General features: G+C 43.3%; 1 protein-coding gene and 1 long non-coding RNA gene across 2 annotated transcripts in view; one reads left to right on the top strand and one right to left on the bottom strand.

Annotated features, from left to right (window-relative positions):
* Positions 1–24,432, bottom strand: part of LOC147916312 (uncharacterized) — a 34,310-nt gene extending 9,878 nt beyond the window's left edge. Inside the window, exon 1 of the long non-coding RNA XR_015553229.1 lies at positions 24,315–24,432. This is a non-coding gene — a long non-coding RNA (uncharacterized LOC147916312). The remainder of the gene's footprint in view (positions 1–24,314) is intronic.
* Positions 24,433–24,595: 163 nt separating this feature from the next.
* On the top strand, positions 24,596–27,402 carry LOC101403659 (intraflagellar transport protein 70B). The gene has a single exon (XM_004426665.3). It carries the CDS (start codon positions 24,759–24,761, stop codon positions 26,754–26,756), a length of 1,998 nt encoding a protein of 665 aa, XP_004426722.2. The 5' UTR covers positions 24,596–24,758; the 3' UTR covers positions 26,757–27,402.
* Positions 27,403–27,885: the final 483 nt, after the last annotated feature.

Genomic DNA, 27,885 nt, shown 5'->3' with positions numbered 1-27,885 from the left:
CATGCCCTCGCTGGGGAGAGGCCTGTGGATGGTCTTCCACTGTCCACTGGCTTATGACTCTCTCCTCCTTACAGTTTGACAGCTGGGCAAAACAGCTGAAGGAGTTCCTGTAAAGGTTGTCAGCTAAGACTGCGGGGAAGGGGAAATGGTTTAGACATGTAGGTACATACCTAACTCCCTACCATGGATGGGTACGGGGGCCTGTGCAGAGCATAAGATAGACATAATGGGGTAGCAGGAGCAGTCCCAGGTCTCCTTCTATAGCCCAAGGCAGGCCAAATAAAGACAGTGGTGGGATATAGGGTCTTTCCTGTTACCCTGTGGGCATCAGCTTGGATTCCTTAGTTGCAAGCAACAGAAAACAAGTATGTTACATTTTAAAAAAGGAATTTGCTGAAAGCATAGAGGGTAGCTCACAAAATCAAAAGAAAGGCTGAATTGCTTAGTCTTAGAAAGGGCAGGAAGAAGGGAAGGCATTGGGATCAAGGTAATAGGCCATAAGCACATAGTAATCCCTTCAGATTTGTTTTGTTTGTTTGCTGAGGAAGACTCTCCCTGAGCTAATGTCCATTGCCAATCTTCCTCTTTTTTTTTTTTCCCACTTGAGGAAGATTAGGTCTGAGCTAACATCTGTGCCAATCTTCCTCTACTTTGTACATGGGACAACGCCACAGCATGGCTGGTGAGTGGAGTAGGTCGACACCTGGGATCCGAACCTGCAAACCTGGGCCACAAAAGTGGAACGTGTAGAACTTTAACCACTGAGCCACTGGGCAGGGCCTCATTTTTTTTTTAAGTCACAGTGTATATAGTGATCTATTTGATCTGCCTGTGTTCTTTTTTTTTTTCCTGGGAAAAATTTGCCCTGAGCTAACATCTATTGCCAATCTTCCTCTCTCTCTTTTTTTTTCCCTCTCCAATGACCAAGTACATACTTGTATATTCTTGTTGTAGGTCCTTCTAGTTCTTCTATGTGAGCTGCTGCAACAGCATGGCTACTGACAGACTAGTAGTGTGGTTCCACGCCGGGAACTGAACCTAGGCCACCGAAGCGGAGCATGCCAAACTTTAACCTCTAGGCCATCAGGGCCAGCTCAAGAACATTTTTTGTCCCAGTATCAAGCTGTTCGGTTGATTATCAAGCAAGCGGTTAAGATTTGGCGCTATCACTGCCTCGGCCTGGGTTCCTTTCCCAGTCAGGGAACCACACCACCTGTCTGTCACCTGTTGGTTGTCATACTATGGTGAGTGCATGTTGCTGTGATGCTGAAAGCTATGCCACCAGTATTTCAAATACCAGTAGGGTCACCCATGGTGGACAGGTTTTGGCAGAGCTCCCAGACTAAGACAGACTAGGAAGAAGGACCTGGCCACCCACTTCTGAAAATATTGTCCGTGAAACTCCTATGAATAGCAGCAGACCATTGTCTGCTACAGCACTGGAAGGTGAGAGGATGGGGCAAAAAGACCAAGTAGGGGGCAGCTGTGCTATACACAAGGTCACTAGGAGTCAGAATCCACTCAACGGGCACTAACAATAAAAATCAAGTTGGTCAAGATTCCTGGTGAATCTGATTGGCTATGACTAGATCAAGTGACCCAAACAAAGCCAATCAGATTGGCTTAATTTGATTGACAGACCCGCCAAGACTTCACAGAGTGCAGGGGAGAGCTTGGTCCCAAAAGGAAATCAGGGCTTTACCAGGGGAGAGTTGGACAATAAGTGGGTGGCCAAAAGCAACAGATGTCCACCACCTCAAACCCACAGAAGCCCTTTCTCTTCACTCTCGTGTTTGCTCTAACTTGCCAACAACTTGATTTTACTGTGAGAAAAATGGTGGCAGAGTTAAAGAAGTCAAGGACAGGAGGGGACCCGACTACTGTTGCCAAGTCGGATAGACCTTGAGGGGGGAGTCCTGGAGCTGTTTCTACTTGAAAACCAGAGACAGAAACCTAGGAGTCACCCGATGCCTCCATTTTCTTTCCTCTTTCCCCCAAATCAAATTGGGCACCAATTTCTTTCACTTTATCCTCTGAACATTTCCCATTTCTACACAAGTCTTCAGGCCTCCACTTTTCACCTGCCCAGGGCCAGAGCCTCCCAAGCAGTCTCCTTGCCTCCAGGCTGCCCCTCCAATACTCGCCCACACTGCAGCCAGAGGGATCTCTTGGAAACCCGAATCTGATCATCTCTCTCCCTCTCAGGGGCTTCCTCTGCATTTGGGAAAGCCTTAGCACACACATACGGCCCCTTGTGATTTGTCTCTAGCTTACTTCTCCAGCCTTCTTGCAAGTTTCTCCTTTCTTCGTGACTTTCACAGGAAGTTTCTTGAAGCACTATTATTGCCTGTTAACTGTTTGCACTGAAGATGTGGGCAAAAGAACTATCTTCTCCCACTACCTGGACTCGAGGGTGCTATGGACTGAGTTGTGTCCCTCAAAATTCATATGTTGAAGCTCTAATCCCCTGCGTGACTATGTTTGGAGAAAGGGCATATAAGGAGATAATAAAGGTTAAATGAGATCATAAGGGTAGGACTCTAATGCAATAGAATTGGTGTCCTTATAAGACAAGGAAGAGAGACCAAAACTCTCTCTGTGTCATGTGAGGATACAGCGAAAAGGCAGCCATCTGTAAGCCAGGAAGAGAGCCCTCACCAAAAAGCCACCCTGCCAGATCTTGATCTGGGACTTCCAGCCTCCAGACCTGCGAGAAATAAATTTCTGTTGTTAAAGCCTCTCAGTCTCTGGTATTTTGTTATGGCAGCCTGAGCTGACTAAGACAGGGGCGTACCGTGAAACAGACTGCATAAACCTTGACATCTCTTTGAAGACTTTTGTTTTAGAATAAGATTTGATATTTTTGCACTCTGCCTCTTAAGATCCTTATTTGCTTTGATATAAATATATTGTTGAAGTCACACAGAGAGAATCAGGCCACAGTGATCTGCTGCCTTCCAGGATCCCCAGCCCACTGCAACACACCATACCTCACTAAGGGGGGTTAGAACCCAGTTTCAAAGCCCACCTCAGCTGTCTCTCCCTCAAGGCTTTTGCACACTTTGCTCTCTGCTGGAACATCCTATCCCTCACTCCCTTTGGTCCACTTGGTGAGCCCTTTAAAGCAAAAACTCAGTTGTCTCTTCTTCTTCTTCTAAGAAGCTCCTGGTCTCACCTCAGCGTGGAGGTGACATCCTCATTTTTGTGCTCACTGTGCCTTTTGTGGATGAACAGGCCTCTATTACTCACATGCATGTTTATATGTTCAAGCACACTGAATTGTAAGCTCCTCGAGGGCAGGCACGGGGTCTGATTTATCAGTAAAACCCCAGGGCCTAGCAGAGGGCTGAGCACAATGTATATGCTCAGTAATTGTTGAAGAATGAATGAATGAATGAATTCACAAATCAGCTTAAATTAAAGCCAGAGTCGTTTCTGTGGGATATAGTTGGGGATGGTGATAAAAAGATTGACAGTGAAGTCTCCACAGCTGAAGGGCTGCAGCAGCAAGGCAAGGAGAGGTCTGCCCCAGAAGGCACAGCTGCCCAGCTGTCGCAGAGAGGCAGGGTCTCCAGAGAGTTCTGCACCTTGTGTGGTGAGCCTGCTCCCTAAACCCTCATTCCCTCTCAAACTGACCCCCCCTTTCTGAGCTCTCTCTAACCCTAGTGTCTCGTGCTTGGGTTATCCTCTTCAATCACTCTGCAAATCACCTGCCAGGAGTACTCGCCCCACCCAAAATCCCACCCCACTCCTCTGTATATGTGGAGAACATGCTCTAAGGTACTTAAGCTCTTCCAGCTTCAATTTACCTCTCAATTTCGTTGTTGTTAGTGCCATCCAGTAGATTCCAACTCCTAGCCACCCTGCGTACAGCAGAGCAGAACCCTCCCTGGTCTTTCTAGGCCATCCTTGCACCTTCCAGTGCTGCATCAGCCAATGCTCGGTGCTTTTCATAGGGTTTTCATGGCCAATGTTTTTGGAAGTGGGTGGCCAGGTCCTTCTTCCTAGTCTGTCTTAGTCTGGAAGCTCCACTGAAACCTGTTCACCATGGGTGACTCTGCTGGTATTTAAAATACTGGTGGCATAGCCCTCAGCACCACAGCAACATGCAGCCACCACAGTATGACACCCGACAGATGGCTGGTATGGTTCGCTGGCCAGAAAATGAACCAAGGCCATGGAGGTGAGAGTGCCAAATCTTAACCACTAGACCACCAGAGCTGGCACCTCTCAATTTACCAGTCAACAATAGTCGACAAATGTGAACTGGCAACACTGGGTCTAGGTATTCACAGCAGTGAATTCAGTAGACAAAACTCCCAGCCCTTGGGGACCTCACCTTCTATCCTCCCACCTCCCTTCACCATCTATCCCCATCACCTGCACACACCTCCTCACTCCTGGTGCCTTGCCTTTGCTCCCGCTGTTCCCTGGCCTGGAATGTCCTCTCTGCCTGAGTCGCACTTGTCTGGATCTCCGTCAAGTTTCTCCTGTCGACGAAGGCTTTTCTTAGCCCACAGCCATCTTTCTTGCCTTCCTCTGAACTCCTGAGGCACTCACTCAGTCACCACCCACTTGCTACGATTTATGTTATGTTGGCTTTGTTTCTGTGTACATATGCATGTGGCTTTGTGTGGATACACACACATGTGTGTCTTTTCCACCACTAGAATGTCAACTTACTGAAGGCAAAAATTGGTTTCTATCTGTCTTGGTTCTCTCTTGGTGCTCCACACTTGGAATTCAATGAATACTGACAGAAGCAGGGAAGTTAGTTGCCAGCAAACTGCTCTGTGAGGCTCTCCTTGACCTCTCTGGCTTCATCTTCCACTTCCCAGGATGCTCACTTCTCTCTGTCACTCTACCTGGCTCCTGCCAGCTGAGGCACTTGTGGCGATCTGGCAGTTTAGGATGATGTCCTGCCCCAGGGCACCGGCAATGGGAGACGAGACCCAAGTCTTGACGGTATCACAAGGCAGACATTTTCCTTGAAGATTGATAGAACTGGTCAGGTCTTTCTTCCTTTCTTGCCCTCTCCAGGGCATATTCTTGCCCTCTCCAATACTCATAGACATATTCTAACTAGTGGGGGATTCTCTTTTTATTTCTGTGAGAGACAAGGACGTTAGAGCAGAGAGGAAAAATAAGGCAGCAAGAGGACCTCTCAGGAACTCCATTTCACACGTGTGTGCGCACATACACAGTCCTCTCAGGAACTCCATTACACACGCATTCACAGGCACATAGGCCAGTGAGCCCACAGCTTGCCCTGCCGCTAGAATGGAGTCACAACATAGGTCTCAGCAACATCATGTCCAGACGGGTGCCCTGGCATAGTGAGACAGCCCACTCAAAACACGCAGGTTGCACTTAGTCTCTCCTTCACAGCAGAATTCACGGCCACCACCATTTCTCATCTTCTGCAGCCACTCCTACTACAATCTGCCAAAAGGGAAGAAAAGGAAGCAGTTCACAGACATCATTATTACTTGCTCAGCAACATGGACTCTTCCCCTAAACTGGCTCTCTTGTCTGCCAGTCATGGCAGCAAAGACAGCTCCTATTCTGGGACCAAATCAAAGAAGAGAAGAATTTAAGAAATAAAAAAATCCTCCTAGATGGCAAGACCCACAATGCTCTGGGGCCACATCTAATTAACTTACAGCCTCTGATGTCAACAGCTTCCAAGGCTGGTGTGGTACATTTGCAAACACATTCCAGGAGAGTCAACATGATCCGGTGTTGACACAGGCCCATAACTGTCAGAGGCAGCAGTTTTCAATTTATGGATGCCGTAAAGCTTTGGCAATATGATTGCTACAATGTGTGGTGTGTTTTTGACAATAAGCAGGAGGTGGGGGTTTGGAGAGTATTGTATCCACATTTGGCCATGGACTTGGGCTCATGAGGACAAACCTGTAGTGATTCCTGCTCTTGCAAAGCAACTGCAATAGTAGCTCCAAACAATGAACCCAAGAGTGTTATGTGGTTCTTTACTAGCAAACTCTAGACTCTACATCAGACTGAAGGTACAGTATTCATTCAACAAACATTGAATACCACCTACCACGTGCCGGGCACATAGTGCAGAATCAGCCCAGTGGGAGCACAAGACAAGGAGGGTAAGTTTACCTCCAGAGGACTCAACAAATGTGAGGTATCCTTGCTTCCAAGAACCCTCTTAGAAGAACAATGGAAGGAAAAAAAAAAAGGAGAGGGATGGTGAACACGGCTGTCATCAGCCTTCACTCCCGTCATCTCAAGATGTGAGTGTCCAGGACATAGCTGCATGGAGTTGGTTCATGAGGGCTGCAACAGGAAGAGTGACTTTTTCAGGATCTAAGACCCAAAGATAATACTGGGCCTGATTATTGACCAAAATAAAACATAAAATAAATAAACACCCCAAATATTCTTCATTTATTATCACTTATAGGCCAAGGCCAACATTTGGAGATACTCAGGGTCTGGGATTCGAAAGCCTGGGCAATAGTGTCTGCGGGTTTTTGTGTGTATATGCACGTGCATGTGTGTGCATATGCCTGTATGCTGGTCTGAACATCTTCAGGTAAATCCCTTACGGTTCTCAAAAACAGAGGCAACCAGGTTATCAAGAGCCACGCAACCAGCAAACATTTACTAAGCACCTACAGGGTGCCAAGCACGCTGCTGAGGCAGAGGGGCTACAGGGCAAGCTGTGGCTCTCAGAAGTTCACGTACATCTGCTTAAGAATGGAGAGGAGAGAGCCTGTTTAGATTCATATTCACACACTCATTTTCAGGTAAGTCCAACTAGGAAAGGCTTTTATCTTTAACAACAAAAAAAGAAAAAGAAGGATATCACCACCTATTAGAATGGCTAAAATCCAAAACACTGACAACACCAAGTGCTGATGAGGATATGGAGCAGCAGGAACTCTCATTCATTGCTGGTGGGATTGCAAAATGGTACAGCCACTTTGGAAAACAGTTCAGCAGTTTCTTGCAAAACTAAATATACTCTGACGATACAATCCAGCAATTGTACTCCTTGGTATTTACCCAAAAGAGCTGAAAACTTATGTTCACACAAAAATCTGCACGTGGATGTTTACAGCAGTTTTATTAATAATTGCCAAAACTTGGAAGCAACCATGATGTCCTTCAGTAGGTGAATAGATAAACTGTGGTACCTCTAGACAACAGAATATTCTTCAGTGCTAAAAAGAAATGAGCCATCAGCCATGAAAAGACATGGAAGAACCTTAAATTCATATTACTAAGTGAAAGAAGCCAATCTGAAAAGGCTACATATTGTATGATTCCAACTATATGACATTCTGGAAAAGGCAAAACTATGGAGACAGTAAAAAGATCAGTGGTTGCCAGGTGTTTAGGGGGAGGGAGGGATGAATACATGGAGCATAAGGGTATTTTAGGGCAGTGAAACTATTCTGTATGATACAACAATGGTGGATACATGTCATTATACATTTGTCAAAACCCATAGAAAGCAAAACACCAAGAATGAATTCTTTATACACCAATGTTACTGTAATAAACAAAACAAAACAAAAAGAATGAATTCTAATGTGAACTATGGGCTTTGGTTGATAATGATATGTCAGTATTGGTTCATTGACTGTAACAAATGTACTACTCTGGTGGGAGATGTTAATGGTAGGGGAGCCTGGTGGGAGGGGAGGGGGAATATGGGAACTCTCTGTACTTTCTGCTCAATTTTTATGAACGTAAAAATTGCTCTAAAAATAAAGTCTAAGTAAATAAATTAATTCCTTAAATAAAATAAATGAGAGAAAATGGCATTCAAAGCTGTGGACATTTGGAGAAATAAATGAGTGCTTCTGATGGGTAAGTTTCTCAGCTAGGCTCCTAAGCAGATTTCTTGGAAAAATTTTTTTTTGACATGGAAATATTTCACATTTTTGTGCTGACATTATTCCATAATACTGTTAATTACTCCAGAACTGGGATAGTTTCCAAACATGGAGCTTTCTAGATGGCTCCAATGAGCCTGTATCCAGCCCCAGGAGTTGTGCCATTGCTCTGAACCCAGGAGCCAGGTGAGGTCCGCACAGAGGAGCTGGTGCAGATAGGAGCTCTCAGTGCTCTGTGGCCAGGAAGAATTGTGTTGAAGAGGGAGAAGGCTTGACTAGGCATAGTAACATGGCTGTGATATATTAAGTGAAAAAAGTACTTTGCAGAAGAGCATAAATGGGATGGTCCCAATTCTGTTAAATAGTCTACTTGATCTTAGACAAAAGACCAGAAAGACTATCAATTGTTAACAGCAGTTGTCTCAAGCTAATGCATGACTTTTATGTTCTGCTTTGTGCATCTGTATGTTCCAAATTTTATACAGTAGATATGTATCATTTTCTAACCAAAGGTGAAACAGAGAATATATGTGACAGAATGATCGTCCATCAACAGAGTTGTCATTGAGGATTCAGGTTTATCAAGGTGAAAAATGACGAACAGGAAAACTCTCCTCCATCTACCCCACAGCGAGCTTCTGAAGAAAGATTGGGGGATATTTGGGTTAAAATGAAAACTTTTCACATGAGAACATAAAGCTCCCTGTGTTGTTTTTAAGTTAACTACTTGGGCCCTAGCAGTAAGGATCCAGCCAGTTCTTGTTGACGCCCAGGAGGGGACCAAAAGAGTACAAACTATTTGAACATGGCAAGTTTTCCCATCAACGCCCAACCTCCCCATTCATGGAAAGAAAAGGCTCTTTCCAAAGCTGTAAAGGGCAATAATGGTAGTGACTGTAGCCCCAAAACAGACACAAATAAGACAACTGGAGTTATGGACGTGAAGGTTTAAATCTTAATAGGTTGAGACTAGGGAAAAGGGGGAAGGAGATAGAAATTAAATAAACCTGAACCACAGCTAGGGATCAAAACCTAACACCTTCCACTTGATGTGATGGCTCTTCCAGGAGCCTGTTAAGACTTCATAACTTAACTGACACCCACAAAAGAAACCATTCCACAGAGAAACACACAACAACCCACAGAGCCAAAAGCAAGCACAGCTTCTGAAACAGAACAGTTCTTCCCAGAAAGCCTCAGCAGTGGAGAAGTAAGAGAAAATGGGGGCATTTCTTTAATGTCCCTCAAAATTCTTTGGTGTGCTTTGTCCAATCAGATCCTTAGTTTCCTGGGAACGCACATTTTCTTATTTCAGCAAAGGGCTCCTGTTTGACATGTGAGGTAATGGGTTTCCAGATCCCATCTGGGGGCTGGATGAGAACTTGAGGATGGGCTGTGAGTTCCTACCGAGAGCTGCTGGATCCACTGAGGTGCTGCCACCCTGGGTCCTTCTGACATGGTGAGAAATCTCCTGAGTCAGGGTCACTACTGAGGGTAGTAGGTCAGGGGTTCAGTTGAAGGTTAGATCTGTGAGGTCAAACAGGCATCATTCCCATCCCGGACCTTTTCTATTTTATTTTTTTTTTCTTCAATAACTAGAGCTTAAAAATTCTCAGAAGTCATATGAATTGGCAGATATTTCAACAAGGGTTAGAGAAGTAGGGGTAGGGTTGAGTATGTATTTAATAATGGCCTTTCTAGATTTTTATGATGTATGAATAACATTGATATCCACATCTCATTTATCCTTTGCAACAAAGCTATATGGTGAGCAATATTGTCACTCCCATTTTACATGAAAAAACTGACTTGCCCAAGATGGTAAGTGACAGAGCTGGGAGTGGAACCCAGATCTTCTTACTCAGCCCTCTGTCCATGCTACCTACCCTAGGGCAGCTGCAGAGTACTAAGATCCTATAGCTACAAAAGAACTTCCAAGCAGGACCCAGGAATGGGAGCCTGGACAGGCTGAGTCTTTTCAAGACAGGGATCGTGTCCTGTTTACCTCTGTCTGAGCGGCTGGTGTGTGGAAGACTCTCACCACATATGGTGAATGAACGAGGAAGAGGGGTCAGGAAGACTTGATGCACCAGGTGGGACCCAGTACCAGCTCACAAACTGATGGCTTTGGGCAAATCAATGTCATTCCCACGAGGGGATCCACCAGAAGGTAAAGCAATGACACTTCTTAGAGCACCTCCCAGAGCAGGTGCACAGAGTGACTGCAGCTGTGGGCATACGTGAACCTCCCTTCCCGCCCTTTGGGGACTTTCAGAAACAACCATGGGTCACTCCTAAGGTCAGGTAGAGAGAGAGGAGGGAGACTTGAGCCAATGAAAATTGAAGCAGGTGATATTTAAATTACTTTTGTTTTTAAAGATAGAATCATACCTGTTTCTGAACTTAGCAATCTATAGTGGGCATCTTTCTAAATCAGTAAATATATATGATGTATATCACCATGGTGAACAGCTGTATTATTCTTCACAATATAAAGAATATAATAATTTATTTAACTGACACCCTATGGATGGTCATGTATATTGCTTCCCTTTTTTTGCTATTATAACCAGGCTGCTGTGAACACCCTTGCAAAGACAAGTTCTGAACTTAATAAAGAGTACTGGATAGTCAGAAGAGAAGAGGTTGGGGATGGGGATAGGGGAAGGGTTCATGACACAAAGGAAATGTGAGCTGGACTTGGTGGTTAGGTAGAGAATGTGAGATGAGGATGGGCAATCCAAGTAGATGACGGACCTAGGTCAAAGGTACAGAGCTGGGAAAGACTGGGGTGAGCGGGAGGAAAGAGAACATTGTGGAATGAGATTGGAGCACAAAGTGGATGAAGTAGAGGGGCTGGAAGTAAGATTCATAAGCAGATTTGGACAGGACTGAGGAGGGCTTGAGCAAAGGGATTTATTATTGTAGATCAATAGGATGGTTTCATGTTGACTCATTCATCTTAAAGATAGTCCATCCAGGCCTCAGTACTCAATTGGTAACTCCAAGTCAATTCTCCTGTGAATGATTGTAAAGGAAAAAGAATGCCCTGATTCCAGATTGGGAGATCTGAGAAGAAAATTCACAGACTCAGAAGTTCAGTGAGACACGCATGAAAGAAACTGGCATGGACTCATCATGCAGGAACTGTTCAACACAAGCTAACTATTAGTATGATCAGTCATAACAAGAGGTTGTTTTTAAATTCTGGGATTCTGCAGTTAGAAACTTAGCTTTTTAATATTGACTTCACTCTGCCTGCATTTGTGTTTTTAGTTTCCAATAAAGTTGCGCAGGGAGAAGGCAAGCTTGCTTCAAGGAGAGAAAAGGAGAACCCCCACACATCCAGGCAGGCTCCTGGAATTAGTTTTCAGATTGCTTTATCTCTTTAGTATTCAAACCCTCACCATCTGATCATCAAATTCACTCCAGTCTAAACTGGCCTATGATTTTTTCTTTTTTCTGTGTTTAGAGTTTATATTAGAAATTAAGATTTACTGCATTTGCAAACCATTTTTAGCCTTTTTCTGAAAAAAGTGGAGGCAATAGAGACCCGCTTGTCCAATGTGTCATTTTAAACACGGTGGGCCAGCAGAAGGTGGCAGGTTTATTTATCAGCGCATGCTCACTGGAGTGCTGGTAAATGGAATTGCTCACTCTGCCAAGCATACAGGGAATGAACGCAGCAGTGAAGCTGGGTTTTTACAGCAGCTCTGCAATCCTGAATTATGAACGGACTGAGACAAGGTTTGGGAGAAGGGAAGCTCTGTTGTTTTTCTTCCCTGTTTTGTGAAAATTTGAAGGTGAGGAAAAGCCTAGAATAAAGACAATAAAAAAAGTCCACCAGAAGATGCTCATTGGAAAACAGGTTGGGAGATTTCTGATTGATTCCCTCTGGTTATTTGCCAAGTCAGAAATCATGACGCGAATGATGACTTCTCTCTCTGGAGGGAGGAATTCATTAGTGTTAGACCCAAAGTCCTGCTGTGACCCTGAAGCACTTGCTTTCACCGCCCACCTTAAGGGTCACACAGTATTTCGTTTCCATGAATTTGAGAGTTGAAGCCTATGTATGCTTAACAATAGTATTGGTAAGTGAACTGCATTTTTGGAGCTACTTATCTTTTCCCTTTGCTGCTAAATTGTGTCAAATCTAACTGATCTGCAAGCTGTTAACATGTGGATATCTTCTTTGCTAAAGAAGCTATGGATGCCACTAGTACCTTTTCTAGGCCAATCCCTTACTTCTCTCTGCCTGCCTACCCTTTAGACCCCCAGGTCCCTTTCTGCTCATCTCATCATCCTCAAGTGCCACTGCAAGGCATGTGCCTGACAGCAACCATCTTCTTGGGAACCTTATTGAAAGGCCTTAGCATAATATGAGGATCTCTCTGCGGATCCAACTCTCCATCTTCATTGGCAGCCACCAAGCTCCCTAAGTCATGCTCTCTTATTTTTGGACCTTTGCAAAGGCTAGTCCCTTGGAAAGAAATACTCATCTGTCTCAGTCAGCAAGGGCTGTCATAACAAAATACCATAGACTGGGTAGCTTAAACAACAGAAATTTATGTCTCACAGTTCTGGAGGCTGGAAGTCAAGATCAGGGCGCCAGCATGGTCGGGTTCTAGTGAGGACTCTCTTCTTGGTTTGCAGATGGCTGCCCTCTTGCTGTGTCCTCACGAGGTGGAGAAAGAGAAATCTCTCTCTCTCTTCCTCTTCTTACAAGGACACTAATCCCATCATGAAGGCCCCATCCTCATGGCCTCATCTAAATCTAATTAACTCCCAAAAGTCCCATCTCCAAATACCATCATATTGGGGGTTAGGGCTTCAACTTACGAATTTTGGAGGGACACAAACATTCAGTTCATAACACCATCCCACCATCAATTAGGCTTTGCTTCAGGACTTGACCTAAATTCTACCTCTCCTGGGAGTGTTTCCTGAAATGCCCAAGGCCACATTCTCTCACAGCATCTCATGTTTATCATGGTACTTATCACACTCTATTGCAACTATTGGTATATCTATATGTCTTCTCTCACCTGGCTGAACTCCTTGAGGGCAGGAACTGTGTGTTATTCTCTGATGGATCCCTACTACCCAACATAATACTATGCATTTGTTAAGCATTTAAATGCCTGTTTCCTGACTGCATTAATCAGGGTAATGCTAGTAGTTGCAACAACAACATTTAAGATGTAGAAGTTTATTTCTCATACATGTAACAGTCCAGTGCAGTTGTTCAGCAGGAAGCCTTCCATGGGGTGATTCAGGGACTCAGGTTCCTTCCATCTTGTGGCTCCACCATCCCCTAGGACTTCAGAGTCCTATTCCAGTCAGCAGATGGGAAAGAAAGGATGGAAACTATACACCTACTGCCTAATCACTTCTGCCTGGAAGTGACATGCGTCTCTTCCAATCACATCCCATTGGTAAGAACTGGCCCCAGCTAGATACAAGGGGTGACAGGGCAGGGGGAGCAGGCTGAGAAATATGATCTCTAATGGGCAGCTGCTTCCAAACAACCACTCCTTATCATGGAATGAACGAATGAATGAAATCAAAGATATGGTACAGTGGAAAGAACACAGGAATGTTGGGACCAAGAGGGAAACCATATTAAATTGTCCAACACCTTGATTTCATAGGAGAAGCAACAAGTCCAGAGGACTGGCCCTAAATCACACAACTATTTAGTGGAAGACCTTGGGTTTGAATTCAGGTGACCTTGGTTCTTGCCCTAGTTTATTGAATGGAGAAGTCACTACCCTGAGTCCCTGAACCACAGTTTTGTCATCTACAAAATGAGAGTTTGGTGCCAAATGCTCCCTGAGATCCAGCCCAGCAATGGGGCCACAACCAAGGTCTTGGAGGTTTGTTCTGAGAATGGTACAGTTCAGGTCCCTGGGATCACACCTGACAACCGAGAAGTGAAAATTTGATCCATTCATCGTTTGTTTTATCTGCACATCCTCTGTTGATCAGAAATCATCCTTCAACGAAATGAACCACATCGTGAAGGTTTTTAGAATCAGGAAGACAGAACGTTGTCCACATAACTTTATTCATCCAGAACTGGCCTGCGTCCACACCTGCAGTCAGCGAGCATGGCCTCAACGCCTGTGCCATTCCTCAGGCAGACTTTAGACAATCACACAGTGAGAATGACAGTGAGACTGTTTCTCAGTCATTTGAGATGAGAATTTGACATCTGACGGTATTCTGATTTTAATATCAACCTTGCTGTTTCTTTTTAAACAGTTCTAACCATGCATTTCATGCTATTCAGATGTGCTCTAAATCTCAAATTTCAAAACAACTATGTAGAAAAGATAAAAGAGGACTGAATAGCATGCTGACTTCATTAGAAGCCTATTTTAGGAAATAAAAAAATGAACTTGAATGACAGAAGTTTTCAAAACAAACTTCAAACGGAGATAAACTTAACTAGTTATTTTTCAGAAGATACTGAGAAACTTCAAATGTTTTTTGTCCCCAAGACTTTTACCTCTAATGACTTTCTAGACTCTCGTATAGCTAAATGACTTAGGCTTAAATCCTCAAACTGCAAATCAGTAAGAATGTGTCCTAGAACTCTTTTTTTAAGTTTTAAAATTTTTTCCAGTTTTATTGAAATATAATTGACATATGACATTGTACAAGTTTATGGTGTACAACAGAACAGTTAGATATATGTATATATTGTGAAATGACTCACCTCATGTAGTTACAAATTTTTTTTCCTTGTTATGAGAACTTGTAAGATCTACTCTCTTAGCAACTTTCAAAAACACAATACAGTACTGTTAACTATAGCCATCATGTTGTATATTACATCCTCAGAACTTATTTATCTTATAACTGGGAGCTTGTACCTTTTCACCACCTTCACCCAATTACCCCCCATTCACCCCCCCCCACATAAGCTTTTATTTTCAATTAGACCACTGCATTTCCTCAGGAGAAAATGAAAGGGATCCCTAATGTTTTGAGAGCTGTGTATTTCCATGCAATAACTCAATAAATATGATCATAATATCTCTTTTACACCTCTCAAACTCCAAGTTCTTTTGCTGTGAAGTCCTGTTCTGACTTAACTTGCCTTACCTCCTTGTCCTATTTCCCTTTTTTTTAACTTTATATCTTGAGGGAACAATGTCTACTTCCTGAGGGTGGCAAAAAGGTGGCATTGAAATGCCATTGCTATCTAAGTTACTAGCAAAGCACTCCTGAGGTTCAACTTGGCAAGGGAGGCCTCCCCACCCTCCCTCAGCCCCACCGCTGCCATTTCTCACAATTTACCTTCCACCCCAAATCTGGAGCACCAGTCTATAAAGAAAAAAGGAAAAAGCAAGCTGTCTAAAGAGTCTTAATTCTTCTTCATGGAATAAAGCAACATGTTACTGTGGCTTTTGACCTCCAGGGGTTGGATTAGATGATTTTCCACATGGTTTATTGTGAAAGGTTTTATTGCGCATTCACCTCACAGATCCCCCAACAATTTAATTGCCATAAAAATGGCTAACATATGTGGCAGGTTTTAAAAATGTCCATCCGCCAAATGAATTTGCTTCTCATGCAGCCACCCAGAGCTGGTAGCTTTTCCTCCACACACCTCGCTAAGGTTCTAAGCGAGAGGGTTAGAGTCACCCTGACGAGCTGTAATGAACATGGCTCCCAGGAGAGGAGACAGATTCTGCTTCCATGACCCTCGGAGACACACCTTGGTTGCCATTTCTCTTTCTCTATACTAGTGGGAGTTTTATTTGTTTGCTTGTTTTTCTTCTTTGGGAGGTGGGTTTTTAAAGACATTTCTCTGTGGGCCACAAAAAGTTTTTAGTCCTAGATTCCATGAAGGTAGACTGAACTAACACGGCCGTGGTCACTGCTCAGTGGGCTAGTCCTATCCTCACACTCTCCCAAGCGTTCTCATTTGTAAGCCACCAACATTACTAATCTATCTGTTAAAAGCAGAGGAATATAACTTGATCAGGATCTACTAGAAGCAATGCAATCGTTTCCTTGGCAGGAAGTCATTGTCTTTACATCCCATTAGCTAATAACAACAACTAAACTAAACTAAAAAAATCATACATGGATGCACTTCTCTTTACATAAGAGATGCTACTTCTCAAAGTGAGGCTGCCTATTGAGAAATCCTTCAAGATCTAGTTAGTTAACACCTCCTCCATAGACCTAATAACCAGGTGTGATTTCTCCTTTGACCTCTCTTTTGTCACTTGTCATAGTGTCCCCTAGCTATTTCTGGGGGACCCAAAAGGCAGCCTCATAGGGGTCTGAGAACCAGCCTCTTAATAGTAGCCCCCATCCTTCTTCAGTAGTGGTACCCCCACCAGCGGCCTACAACCCAGCCTGAAGAGGATATTGCCCATCAGAAGAATGCCATTATCTGTCCCTGGGGGCCAGCAAGATTTCCCATGTTCCAGGTACCAGAAGGAAGCTGGGGAAGGTAGCAGAAGGTCTCCTCCTGCGACCTCAGAGTCTTGCCTTGTCACCTGGTCAGGAATCTCCATCCAGGCCCAATGAAGTCTCTCTTGGGCAGCTCCATCAGCTTCTGATCTTCACTCATCTTTCCACAGTGGCTCAAAATTAATCCAAGGACCATGGAGGATCCCTCCATGCTTCATCTTCCTGGTTCAACTAGCATTTTTTTTTTTTTTTTTAAAGATTTTATTTATTTATTTTTCCCCCAAAGCCCCAGTAGATAGTTGTATGTCGTAGCTGCACATCCATTCTAGTTTCTGTATGTGGGACGCGGCCTCAGCATGGCCGGAGAAGCGGTGTGTCGGTGCTCGCCCGGGATCCGAAGCCCGGCCGCCAGCAGCGGAGCGCGCGCACTTAACCGCTAAGCCACGGGGCCGGCCCTCAACTAGCATTTTTAATCCCCTTTAGTAACAGCAGCGGGGAAGGAAACATTGTTTTAGGATCTGGTAGCAGAATTCACCAGGTGGAGACTTGTCTTTTGTTTACCAAAACATTTTGATAAGCCACTTCTGCTGTAGCAAGATGGTCCTTAGGACATGGACTAGATGAGACAAGAAGGTTTATAAAGTGAGAAGAATTTTTGAGTTTCCAGGAGCAGTGCTAGAGGAAGAGGGGCCTGGGAAAAAGGATAAGCTAGGAAAGATGAGAAGAGGTGATGGGAAGGGATGGCCCAGCAAGAGAGCGATGGGTCTGTGACTCAAGGAGAAGAGAAAATGAGTGAGAAATTCCCAGTGCAGGATATGACAGACAAACTTTTTAGAATAAGAATAGCCAATCTTTTCAGTATAAAGTTGTTTATTCTGCCAGGGACAAAAGTCTTATATTAAAAGGAGATGAATTAAATTCATTCGAAAAACAAGCTATAGGTTTAAAATTAATGAAGATCATTTTAATTAGTTCAATATATCAAAAGACATACACATATAGGCACCCAAATGAGCTGAAGTTCTGTTTTACACACAGCTACATATTGTACCTCGGATAAGAGATATGCTTTTATTGCTTCTCTTTAACATGATTATTCTCACATACACCTCCCTCTCCAATGTTACTCCTGCTCAGTACCTGGTGGGAATGGTATTTGGAAGACAGTAAGGAAAATGAGTGTCTTCCATGTGTGTATAGCTATAAGACTTAAGGAATATATGCAATGAGAAGTAATATGTAAGAGAAATCGATGATTCAATGGAAGTGAAAAATCTGAGTATGAAATATTGGGATGGGGTAGGGTTGCCAGATAAAATACAGAATGCCCAGTTAAATTTGAATTTCAGATTAACAAATGACTTTTTAATATATGTCCCAAATATACCTTTCCTTATACTAGACATCCTGTAGTTTTATTTGCAAAAGCTGGCAAACCTAGGGTGGGAGAATGCTGGAATGTTAGCAGTAAAAAAAACATTTGAAATCTCATAGAAGACATGACTTGGGTACAGTGAAGGTCTGGATTAAACAATATTGTACATTTTCAGAGGTACTGTATTTAGAATCAGGCTCAAAGCCCTTCACGAACTTACATCAGTACATGGTTTTTCAGACTATGAAACCCATAATCTGAATATACTCTTCCAACATCAACACTAGCTATGAGACCTTCAAGGAGGTCCTAACACCACTGTCTTACTGATTGTCTAAAAAAACTAGCTCTTCTATCTTTAAAGGGAATTGCTAGTTAGACCTTTAAACTTATAGAGAAACTAATTACTAGAGAGGCAAGTGAATAGCTTCCCTCCCCGCCCCGCCCACCCCTCCCTACCTGTAGGGTCAACACAAAGAGATGCAGCCTGGGGACCCCTACCTAACAAAGGCTGCAATTCTCAACTAGGCCACTTAGTCATCAAATAATGGACTTGGGGCTCTTTCCCCACTCTCCCACTCCCTGGCTTTATCAGGCAACACCAATCATGCTCTTAAAATGTCCGAATTTTGTTATCCAAAAGATCTAAGCCATCCACATCACAGAGGCAAAGTGAAACAATAGGAAATACTTTTCAATTGAAAAAAAAAAAAGGTTATTACAAATGTGCTTAATAAAATACAAGGTAAATGTACTTAATAAAGTTATGGCTTAAAGTGAAATGTGGGGAACCTGTTTCATTTTTATTAAAGGTGGATTTATTGCTTTGGTTTATTGGTTTATGTTCTCAGAACTTAATTTAGTCTCTAGATGATTTGCCCAAAGGAAAGCAGATGGGTCAGCTGTATGTTGCATTATACCAGCCAACGGGTTGTGATATAGGCATTAACTAACCTTGCCTGCGCCAGCACCCCCCAAACAAACAAAAGAGAGAAGCAAGGTATTGATAGAGTTGCAAACCACTGTTGTAGCAGAATGAGGGATTATTTTTACTATAAACTCTGAATCTCTGTGTCGTGTTTTATCACTCTTAAGGCACTGCATATGTTGTCTGGGTTGTGATTTCTTATGTATTTGTAATATCTCCCCTGGACTCTAAGTTTCTTGAAGGTTCTGGATTCTCCACAGTGCCTTGGGTAGAGTAAGCACTCACTAATTTGTTGAATGAACAAAATATACTATTTAACTTGGTGCTTTAATTTCTTGGAGAAGCAAGGTTAATGAAGACACTAAATTATGCCAGATAATTGCCCCTGCACATTCCGGAGTTTATCAGGCACTCGGGAATACAACATCTGAAGAATCAAGAGAACATCTACTCCTGGACGGCAGATGTTTAACTCAGTAATTTTGGCCCATACTTGTTTAGACCTAAAATATTCTAATAAGATTCCCAAGGAATCTCAAAAGTTCCATTTATGTAATAATAATAGTCAAAATGTATTAAGCACCGACTATGGGCCAGATGCTTTGTATTATCTTGAACAAAGAAACTATTTTGGTCTCTGTTTTACCAATAAGGGAACAGCGATTCAGAGAGGTTAAGAGCCTTTTCCATGGCTACAGTGTTGGTGATGGCAGAACAGGGATTTGACTTCAGATGGTTTTATATTGAACTAGCCTCTCTCTTTCAAATATGTTATGCCACTTGGTGACATTTTCATGTCTTGATCAATTTTTTGTTTATTTCTTTGTCTTTTGTTTTTATAGGTCTTTACAGATAGAAGGCAAGGTCTGCAGACTTCCATTTGTGGAGGCCAGAGAAGGACAGAACCCTAAAGGCACAGAAAAGGCAAAGAAGCCTTCCAAAGCATAAAGATCCAGAAGTACGAAATGCACTTGATGTTCTTATTTAAAAAATAATGTTATTAAATTTTTCAGTAGGAGAAAGTGACTAAATCAATTGAAATTTCTATATTGCCCTCAACTTCTAATATCACACATAGCAACCACCCTTTCAAAACCATGTGAAGTCTCAGTCCCAAGACATTCCCCTCCATTCAGGCAGCAAGAGTCACTGCAGTGAATGACAACATCCTCCACACCCTGAGACAGAAACTCTGACTTAGGAAGAGAAGCCACTGGGAGTTCTATTTTGCACAAGGATCTCATGATCTCCTAGGAGAAATAGGGACGCGCATTCAAAGGCTTAATGAGGTCCCCAGAGTAAAACTGTGAACCAAGAAAGGAGATAAAGCACCTTGAAATCTTTGGAAGGGTCCCAGGAAGAGATGAGGGGAAGCCATTTAGGAGACTTGTTGAAGATGCAGGAGAGAGACGGTGGTGGCAGAAACCAGAGCAGTGGTCGTAGAAATTGGAGTGAAGCATATGGAGTTGAGATATTTCAGAGGCAGAATTGTCAGAACTTGCTTCACTGGATGTGGAGAGTGTGGGAGCAGGAGGCTTGAAGGACGGGCTTGGTTTATGAGTTGGTCTCTTAGTCCACCAGCACAGGCCCTGGGAGTATGTTCCATAACTCTCCACAGAGAGACCCTTAAAAACTAGTAAAAACTAGCTCTCTGATGGAAAAACACTTTGGAGGCTTTGCAAGCCAGAAACTGTGTTCAGAGGCTGATGAAATCTTTCTTTTAGGAATATCATCTTCTGAGTATGGACTTCAAAGACCTTTCCCATCCAATTTATTATCTTGATGGCTGTACCACAGAAATGTGAACAAGCACAGACAACATATATCTGACTACGAAAGGCACCAGTCTCAGAAGAAAGAATTGATACTACGAATTCTTTGCTGTCTTGGAAATGAGAGCAGTGAAAAATGCTCAAATGAAGTGATTTGACTAACAGCCCCGTCAGTGCATTCCATAGCACACTCCAACTGCGGGGAATTAATTTTTCAATGGCCATACCCACAATTGTGTCTTCTCTGCTAATTCCTTTTTTATAAACCATAATGTTGTTGTTTCTGCCTAATAAATTAGTTTGGATAATAACACCATAAAACTTCAAGTAGAAACTATTTGATCAAAAACAAGATATATCAACAAGAAAATATATTACTATGTAAAATATGAATAGAGCTGGAACTACCATAGAAAAAAGATTAAGCTCTCAAGGAGGTTAAATTTCTCAGCATCTGAGCACAAATGTTCCCAAGTGTTGATTCAGCATACAGTCTTTTCCAAAAGCCTTCAAAGATTGAACAGATGCTCCTAAAGGTCAGTGAACTTCATTGCAAATTTCACGCTAATTTATTCTTTTCTTCCCTGTTTACAGGGGATGCAGTGGGGGGAGGGTAGGAAGGGTGGAGAAGAGCTGAGAAGAGGCGGAAAGAGGGTCAGTTCTATCATCATCAGTGGACACACAGGGACAAAAATCAAGCTGGACTCTCAAGGAAGCAAGGAAACTGAGTCTCTCAATCTGGCGACCCGGCAGACAATGGCCTGGAATGAACGGAAGATAGAAATAACAATTTGGAAAACAGTTTTGCAGAAGTTCTTCCTTTATCAAGGAAGATGTTTAACCACGCCTGTGCTTGAAATACTCATAAACAAACGATGTTCACCGAAAAAGCAGTTATTTTTACAAGATAAGTAAGAAATGATCATTTCCAATTAGTTTAAAAAGAGAATGCCAAATAGAATATACATGGGATTTGATCATCTCACATTCTGGGAGGCAGAAACATAAGCATGTTAAGAACTAAACATCATGCTTTTAGCTCCTATATATTTTGCCTGAATGGAATTCTTCTGCGTGGTTAACATGCCTCCCTTACGCAGCAAAATCCACCCTGAGTCCAACACCATTTTCTCAAAGCCTAATTCCTTTCAATAAGGCACTAAATCATTTTATTGCAACTACCAACTGCTTTCTTATTGCTAGGAATGGTACGATACACTTACTTTTTGATATATGCTCCAGCTTTTCAAGATTCTGTTGGAAACAAAATGATCCTTTATGACATTTTACAATATTCCACCTTGTTTATTGCTTTCCAGAATTTCTATCATTAAGTAAAGGGGCTTCTTTCACCATCCAACTCCCCCAAAAAACTAATCTATTCCCCAACTGCCTATCAGAGACTAAATAAAAGTCAGTCTATCACAGCAGCAGTGATGGTCATGCCAATTTCACAGTGTGATTTGTGTGCTCATTTCATTTTGAAAACGACCCTGCCCTCCATCTGTCTAAGCCGAATGTCCTGCTTTTTTCCAGCCAGGCCTCAGGAGCAGCAGCACATGAAATAGGCAGGAAGACACAGAATGGCCTCCCTCCTGCCCGCTTCGCTGCCACACTCACAGATACATACCAACACAAAGAGCGGAACCTCAACTGACGCCTGAAGGGGTCAGAGAAATCTGGAGGAGAGCAGAGTCCTGTTTTTCATACACATCCAAGAAGCCATTGGAAGGTGAATGCTTTCATGATGCAAATACAACTCTGAAACAGTGACTGACAGACTAAAGATGTAAAAGGCAATTTCCGGTTTCCATGTTCCGTCATCTTACCTTGATTTAATACCAACTTACCCAAGGTAATAGGTCAATACATAAAGATTTAAAATACATAAGGTTTTTAAAATATTGAGCCTTTTGGATAATTATTTTTTTCCAAGAGATAAGTGTCAATCAGGCAGGCATAAAGGAGAAGACACCCTATTCCCTGATTACTGAGCAGCTTTAGCCTGCAGCCCTCAATCCATGTACCTCCCTGCGTTGAAGACCAGAAAGGGCTGCAGCCAGAGACTGGGCTGGAAGAAGCTTCTGAGTAGGGTTATGGTGGTCCTCATCAGCTTCTTTCTCTGGGGATCTTAGGTGGGCCAGGGCCCCACACAACCCCTGTGAAATGGGTGCAGTCCCTTTCTTGGTATTCAGGCAGTGGAAGGTTCCTTGTCCAGGCCCATCCAGAAGAGTACAGCTTTGGCAAACTTCTCAGGAACACAGAGGAAAGTATGAGCACATGAAGTCAGTCACTCGATAGTATAGCATTCGGATGCCTTATTGAAGCTTTTTTTTAGCTATAGCAGGTGATTAGGAACTGTACCCCCCACCACCATTAATCACTTCCTAACATCTGCTCACAGCTGCAACTCAGGCCAGGAAGTTCAAATTCTACTGCCCAAACCAAGTTGGTCGCTTGTTTTAATGGGAAAATAACAATCAAAAAAGCAAGACACTAGTATTCCCTCAAAACTGGGCCCTTATGTGATAGATCGATTGAATTAATTCATCAGTCACTATTTCTTAATGAACTTGGCTTTTGGATATCATGGTTCAGCTGCTTCTTTTCTCCATCTGTAACATGCAGAATACAGGGTGACTATAAAGATTAGAGATAACGGATATGAATAGTCTGAGTGCCATGCAGTATGGTTGAGATTGGCTCCAAAATTTATATATAGAAAAGATTTATTGCACTGAAGTCTTTATAGAAAATTATATAGTAAAGATATGATTTTACTCAGACCATGTTTATCTCGGGTGGTAGCAAGGCCAATGGAAATCACAGAAGACTATGAAAGACAACCCCCTCACCTCAGGCCACCAGCAGAGGCACTACATATGATAGATATTCTTAAATTATAGCTACTTTTATTATCTTGAAAACTGCACATTTACCACTACTTCACTGGGATAAACCAGTTTTGTTTTTTGCTATCTTGCCTACTTCTCTAATTCTTGATTGAAAAATTGTATTCATCTCCCACAAACTCTACAGTCTCCAATTCAGTCTAAGCTATGGGTATGTTTTTTATTAGTGATCCAATATAATTTTATAGGATAATTAAGACCCTAGTTTTTCACTGCCCCACGATGGGTACTATTAAATTCAAAAGAATTTATACAAATACAGCCCTGAGGTAGTAACACGGCACCTAGAGCATCTATTCCAAATACATGATAAAGGAACAAAAGAAAATTCAGAATGGTTTCTTGTGCAGTCCAGCAAATCTCCACAGAGATCTCCAAACTAAGAACGTGGGGGGGGGGGGGAATTAAAGTGTAGGCAAATTTTCTTTTTATTTTAATGAAAGAAAATCCACTTTTATCAGGTCAGTGATATTCAAAAAACATCATTAAAGCCTGACATGTACAGGCTGGGTATCTCTCTCACATACATCACAGACTGACTGACTAAGTAGGTTTAGAGTTAGAAGAGTAACGGTGCACAAAAAAAGGTGCACTTTTCGTCGTGCTCCACCTCCCCTTCCCCCGCCCCGCCGTGAAAAACACGCGGTCATGGATTTCTACACGGTAGTTAAATTTCGAGGATCAAAGCAGTATGTAGGGCGAAGCTTAAATACTAATATGTGCTCAGTAGTATTTGTTTTTATGGAAAAGGCGGGGACGGGAGACGCTCGGAACTAAAGCCAATCCTCTCCCAGGAGTAGACAACCTCCACAGCACTCTCTCCTGTCGTCAACCTCTGGAAACGACAAAATAGGGACTCCTGGTCGTTGCACTATACTGATCTTAGAAACCACACCCTCAGGGCGGCCCGAAAACAGAACCTACTCTAATTCAGGGAGAACACCAAGTGGACATTCCGCCTTTTCCATTCCCATTTCTTTCACCAAACCAATGCGGAACGACACTATTTGTACGTACCACACGGTGTATAAGTCTCAAAAACTCAAGCGACTGCGGTCCGTAATCCTCTCCTCCCCGGCGCCGGAGACCGACGTAAGACAACACTCATCCAGTGACACCTAACCTCCCGACGCCGTGGGTCGCTCTCGCGGAGACTACGCCTCCCAGCATGCAGCGCGGCTACGACCCGAGCGGCGGCGCGATTGGACGGGTGCATGCCGGGAAGTAGAGTTTCCTTTCCTCTCTGACTAGCGCTTCTCACTCTCTAAAGTCTTCGGGGACCAGACGAGATATAGGGACGCTCACATTTGTGATTCCTTTCAAATTCTAGTCTCGTCTTTCCGCTGCAAAGTAACTTTGGAAGCACTCAAAAAAAAAAAAACCCAAAACATTTTTTGCAGTCTTCCGTTTCCGGTCGGCTTGTTGCCTTGGTAACTAGGACGCACAACCGTCGTGGCGGTTATGGCGGGGCTGGGCGGGGCGCAGATCGCCGATGGCGAGTTCACCGCCGTCGTATACCGGCTCATCCGGGATTCCCGCTACGCCGAGGCGGTGCAGCTGCTGGGCGGAGAGCTCCCGCGGAGCCCGAGGAGCCGCGCCGGCCTGTCGCTGCTCGGCTACTGCTACTACCGCCTGCAGGAGTTCGCGCTGGCGGCCGACTGCTATGAGCAGCTGGGCCAGCTGCACCCGGAGCTCGAGCAGTACCGCCTGTACCAGGCCCAGGCCCTGTACAAAGCCTGCCTCTATCCAGAGGCCACCAGGGTCGCCTTCCTCCTGCTGGACAACCCCGCCTACCACAGCCGGGTCCTCCGTCTCCAAGCCGCTATCAAGTACAGCGAGGGCGATCTGCCCGGGGCCCGGAGCCTGGTGGAGCAGCTCCTGAGTGGGGAAGGCGGAGAAGACAGTGGGGGCGAGAACGAGCCCGACGGCCAGGTCAACCTGGGTTGTTTGCTCTACAAGGAGGGACAGTATGAAGCCGCGTGTTCCAAGTTCTCTACGGCCCTGCAGGCTTCGGGCTACCGGCCTGACCTTTCCTACAACCTGGCTTTGGCCTATTACAGCAGCCGGCAGTATGCCCCGGCGCTGAAGCATATCGCCGACATTATTGAGCATGGCATCCGCCAGCACCCAGAGCTAGGGGTGGGCATGACCACGGAGGGCATTGATGTTCGCAGTGTTGGCAACACTTTAGTCCTTCACCAGACTGCTCTGGTGGAAGCCTTCAACCTCAAGGCAGCCATAGAATACCAACTGAAAAACTATGAGGCGGCCCAGGAAGCCCTCACCGACATGCCACCTAGGGCAGAGGAAGAGTTAGACCCTGTGACCCTGCACAACCAGGCGCTAATGAACATGGATGCCAGGCCTACAGAAGGGTTTGAAAAGCTACAGTTTCTGCTCCAACAGAACCCCTTCCCCCCAGAGACCTTTGGCAACCTGTTGCTGCTCTACTGTAAGTATGAGTATTTCGACCTGGCAGCAGATGTCCTGGCAGAGAATGCCCATTTGACTTATAAGTTCCTCACACCCTATCTTTATGACTTCTTGGATGCCATGATCACTTGCCAGACAGCTCCTGAAGAGGCTTTCATTAAGCTGGATGGGCTAGCAGGGATGCTGACTGAACAGCTCCGGAGACTCACCATACAAGTGCAGGAAGCCAGGCACAATAGAGATGATGAAGCTGTCAAAAAGGCAGTGAATGAATACGATGAAACCCTTGAGAAGTATATCCCCGTGTTGATGGCCCAGGCAAAAATCTACTGGAACCTTGAAAATTATCCAATGGTGGAAAAGATCTTCCGCAAATCTGTGGAATTCTGTAATGACCATGATGTGTGGAAACTGAATGTGGCTCATGTTCTGTTCATGCAAGAAAACAAATACAAAGAAGCCATAGGTTTTTATGAGCCCATAGTCAAGAAGCATTATGACAACATCCTGAATGTCAGTGCTATTGTATTGGCTAACCTCTGTGTATCGTATATTATGACAAGTCAAAATGAAGAGGCCGAGGAGTTGATGAGGAAGATTGAAAAGGAGGAAGAGCAGCTCTCCTATGATGACCCAGATAAGAAAATCTACCATCTCTGCATTGTGAATTTGGTGATTGGGACACTTTATTGTGCCAAAGGAAATTATGACTTTGGTATTTCTCGGGTTATCAAAAGCTTGGAACCTTATAATAAAAAACTGGGAACTGATACCTGGTATTATGCCAAAAGATGCTTCCTGTCCTTATTAGAAAACATGTCTAAACACACGATCATGCTTCGTGACAGCGTTGTAGAAGAATGTGTCCAGTTTCTAGAACACTGTGAACTTTATGGCAGGAACATACCTGCCATTATTGAACAACCCCTGGAAGAAGAAAGAATGCATACTGGAAAGAATACAGTCACCTATGAATCCAGACAGTTAAAAGCTTTGATTTATGAGATTACAGGATGGAATATGTAGTAATGTCTGATAATGGCTTTTATCATGATGGCCTTATATTTTGTACTCTATTTTATCTTTATTTAGCCACTGGCACCTTTACATTTGTTACATGTTGAACTTTGTACACTTTAAAATTATAATAATTACCCTTTTGTTTTTCAAATCTTCACAAAGTGAAATATAAGAACCTTGACACCTAGAAAGTTTATGAGAAATTCAAAGCTGAATGCGGACACTGTGTCTATTAGAACTTGTAGTGCCTCTGTTCCCTCTCCTTTGTTATCATTTGTGCTTTGTTGTATTTTCAGAGTCCCCTGGCCAAGGATTATCCAGGGACTTGGCATTATCAAGCCCAGAACTCAGAAGTTAATGTATAGGATTTCTAGGCTTTTAGTAATAATTTCAGGGGTTGTGTGTTCTGTTCTCATAATTTACCCTCATAATTATATTAATTTGTAATGCGCACATTTTACATAGAGCTTAGGATGTTTTGGCAGGATTTTTCAATATGTATATATAATGCTTTATGTAACCAAAATTCCTTAAGTTATAAATGTTTGGTGTTTTTTCCCCATAATGTGCAAGATTTAGTGGGAAATCTTGTGCTTTTAACAAAATTATGGTGCTATGGTGTAGAAACAATAAACAACTGTCAAAGAAACAATTTTACATGGTTTTCTTCTGTTCCATTTGTTAATAATTTGAACATATGAACAAGATATATTGTTACTCTTTTTCAAAACTCTGCTCTCATTTATCTCTAACAGTGACTAATAACAGAGGTACCCTGAGAACCCAGTTCTTAATTCCTACCTTTGTGATTGCAACTTAGGATATGTTAATGCTGGAGTTGTTTCCATCCTAGAGCCTCTCGGGTAAGGAAAAATCTACACTATTCCCATGACCCCCCCAAACTTCTCTCCTACCTCCATCACAGATGAAAAGGTCACTTCTGAAACCTTATTTGGTAGATTTGTAAAGCTAGTTTCATGCCCACAACCCTCCCAATGAGAACCCCACTCATTCTGCATAGGCATTTTATTTTCTGAACATTCAAGAGCTTTACTATTTTATCCCCACTCTTTTTCTCCCCATAAATCGGTCAACCCCAACTTGACCTGGCTTAGAAAAAAACAAAAGTATGAGG

This window comes from Ceratotherium simum, chromosome 9 (assembly GCF_057802395.1).
Source record: "Ceratotherium simum simum isolate JZ-2026a chromosome 9, ASM5780239v1, whole genome shotgun sequence".
Lineage (NCBI taxonomy): Eukaryota > Metazoa > Chordata > Mammalia > Perissodactyla > Rhinocerotidae > Ceratotherium > Ceratotherium simum.
The sequence above is the reverse complement of the archived record's forward strand: the minus strand, read 5'-3'. Positions and strand labels throughout refer to the sequence as shown.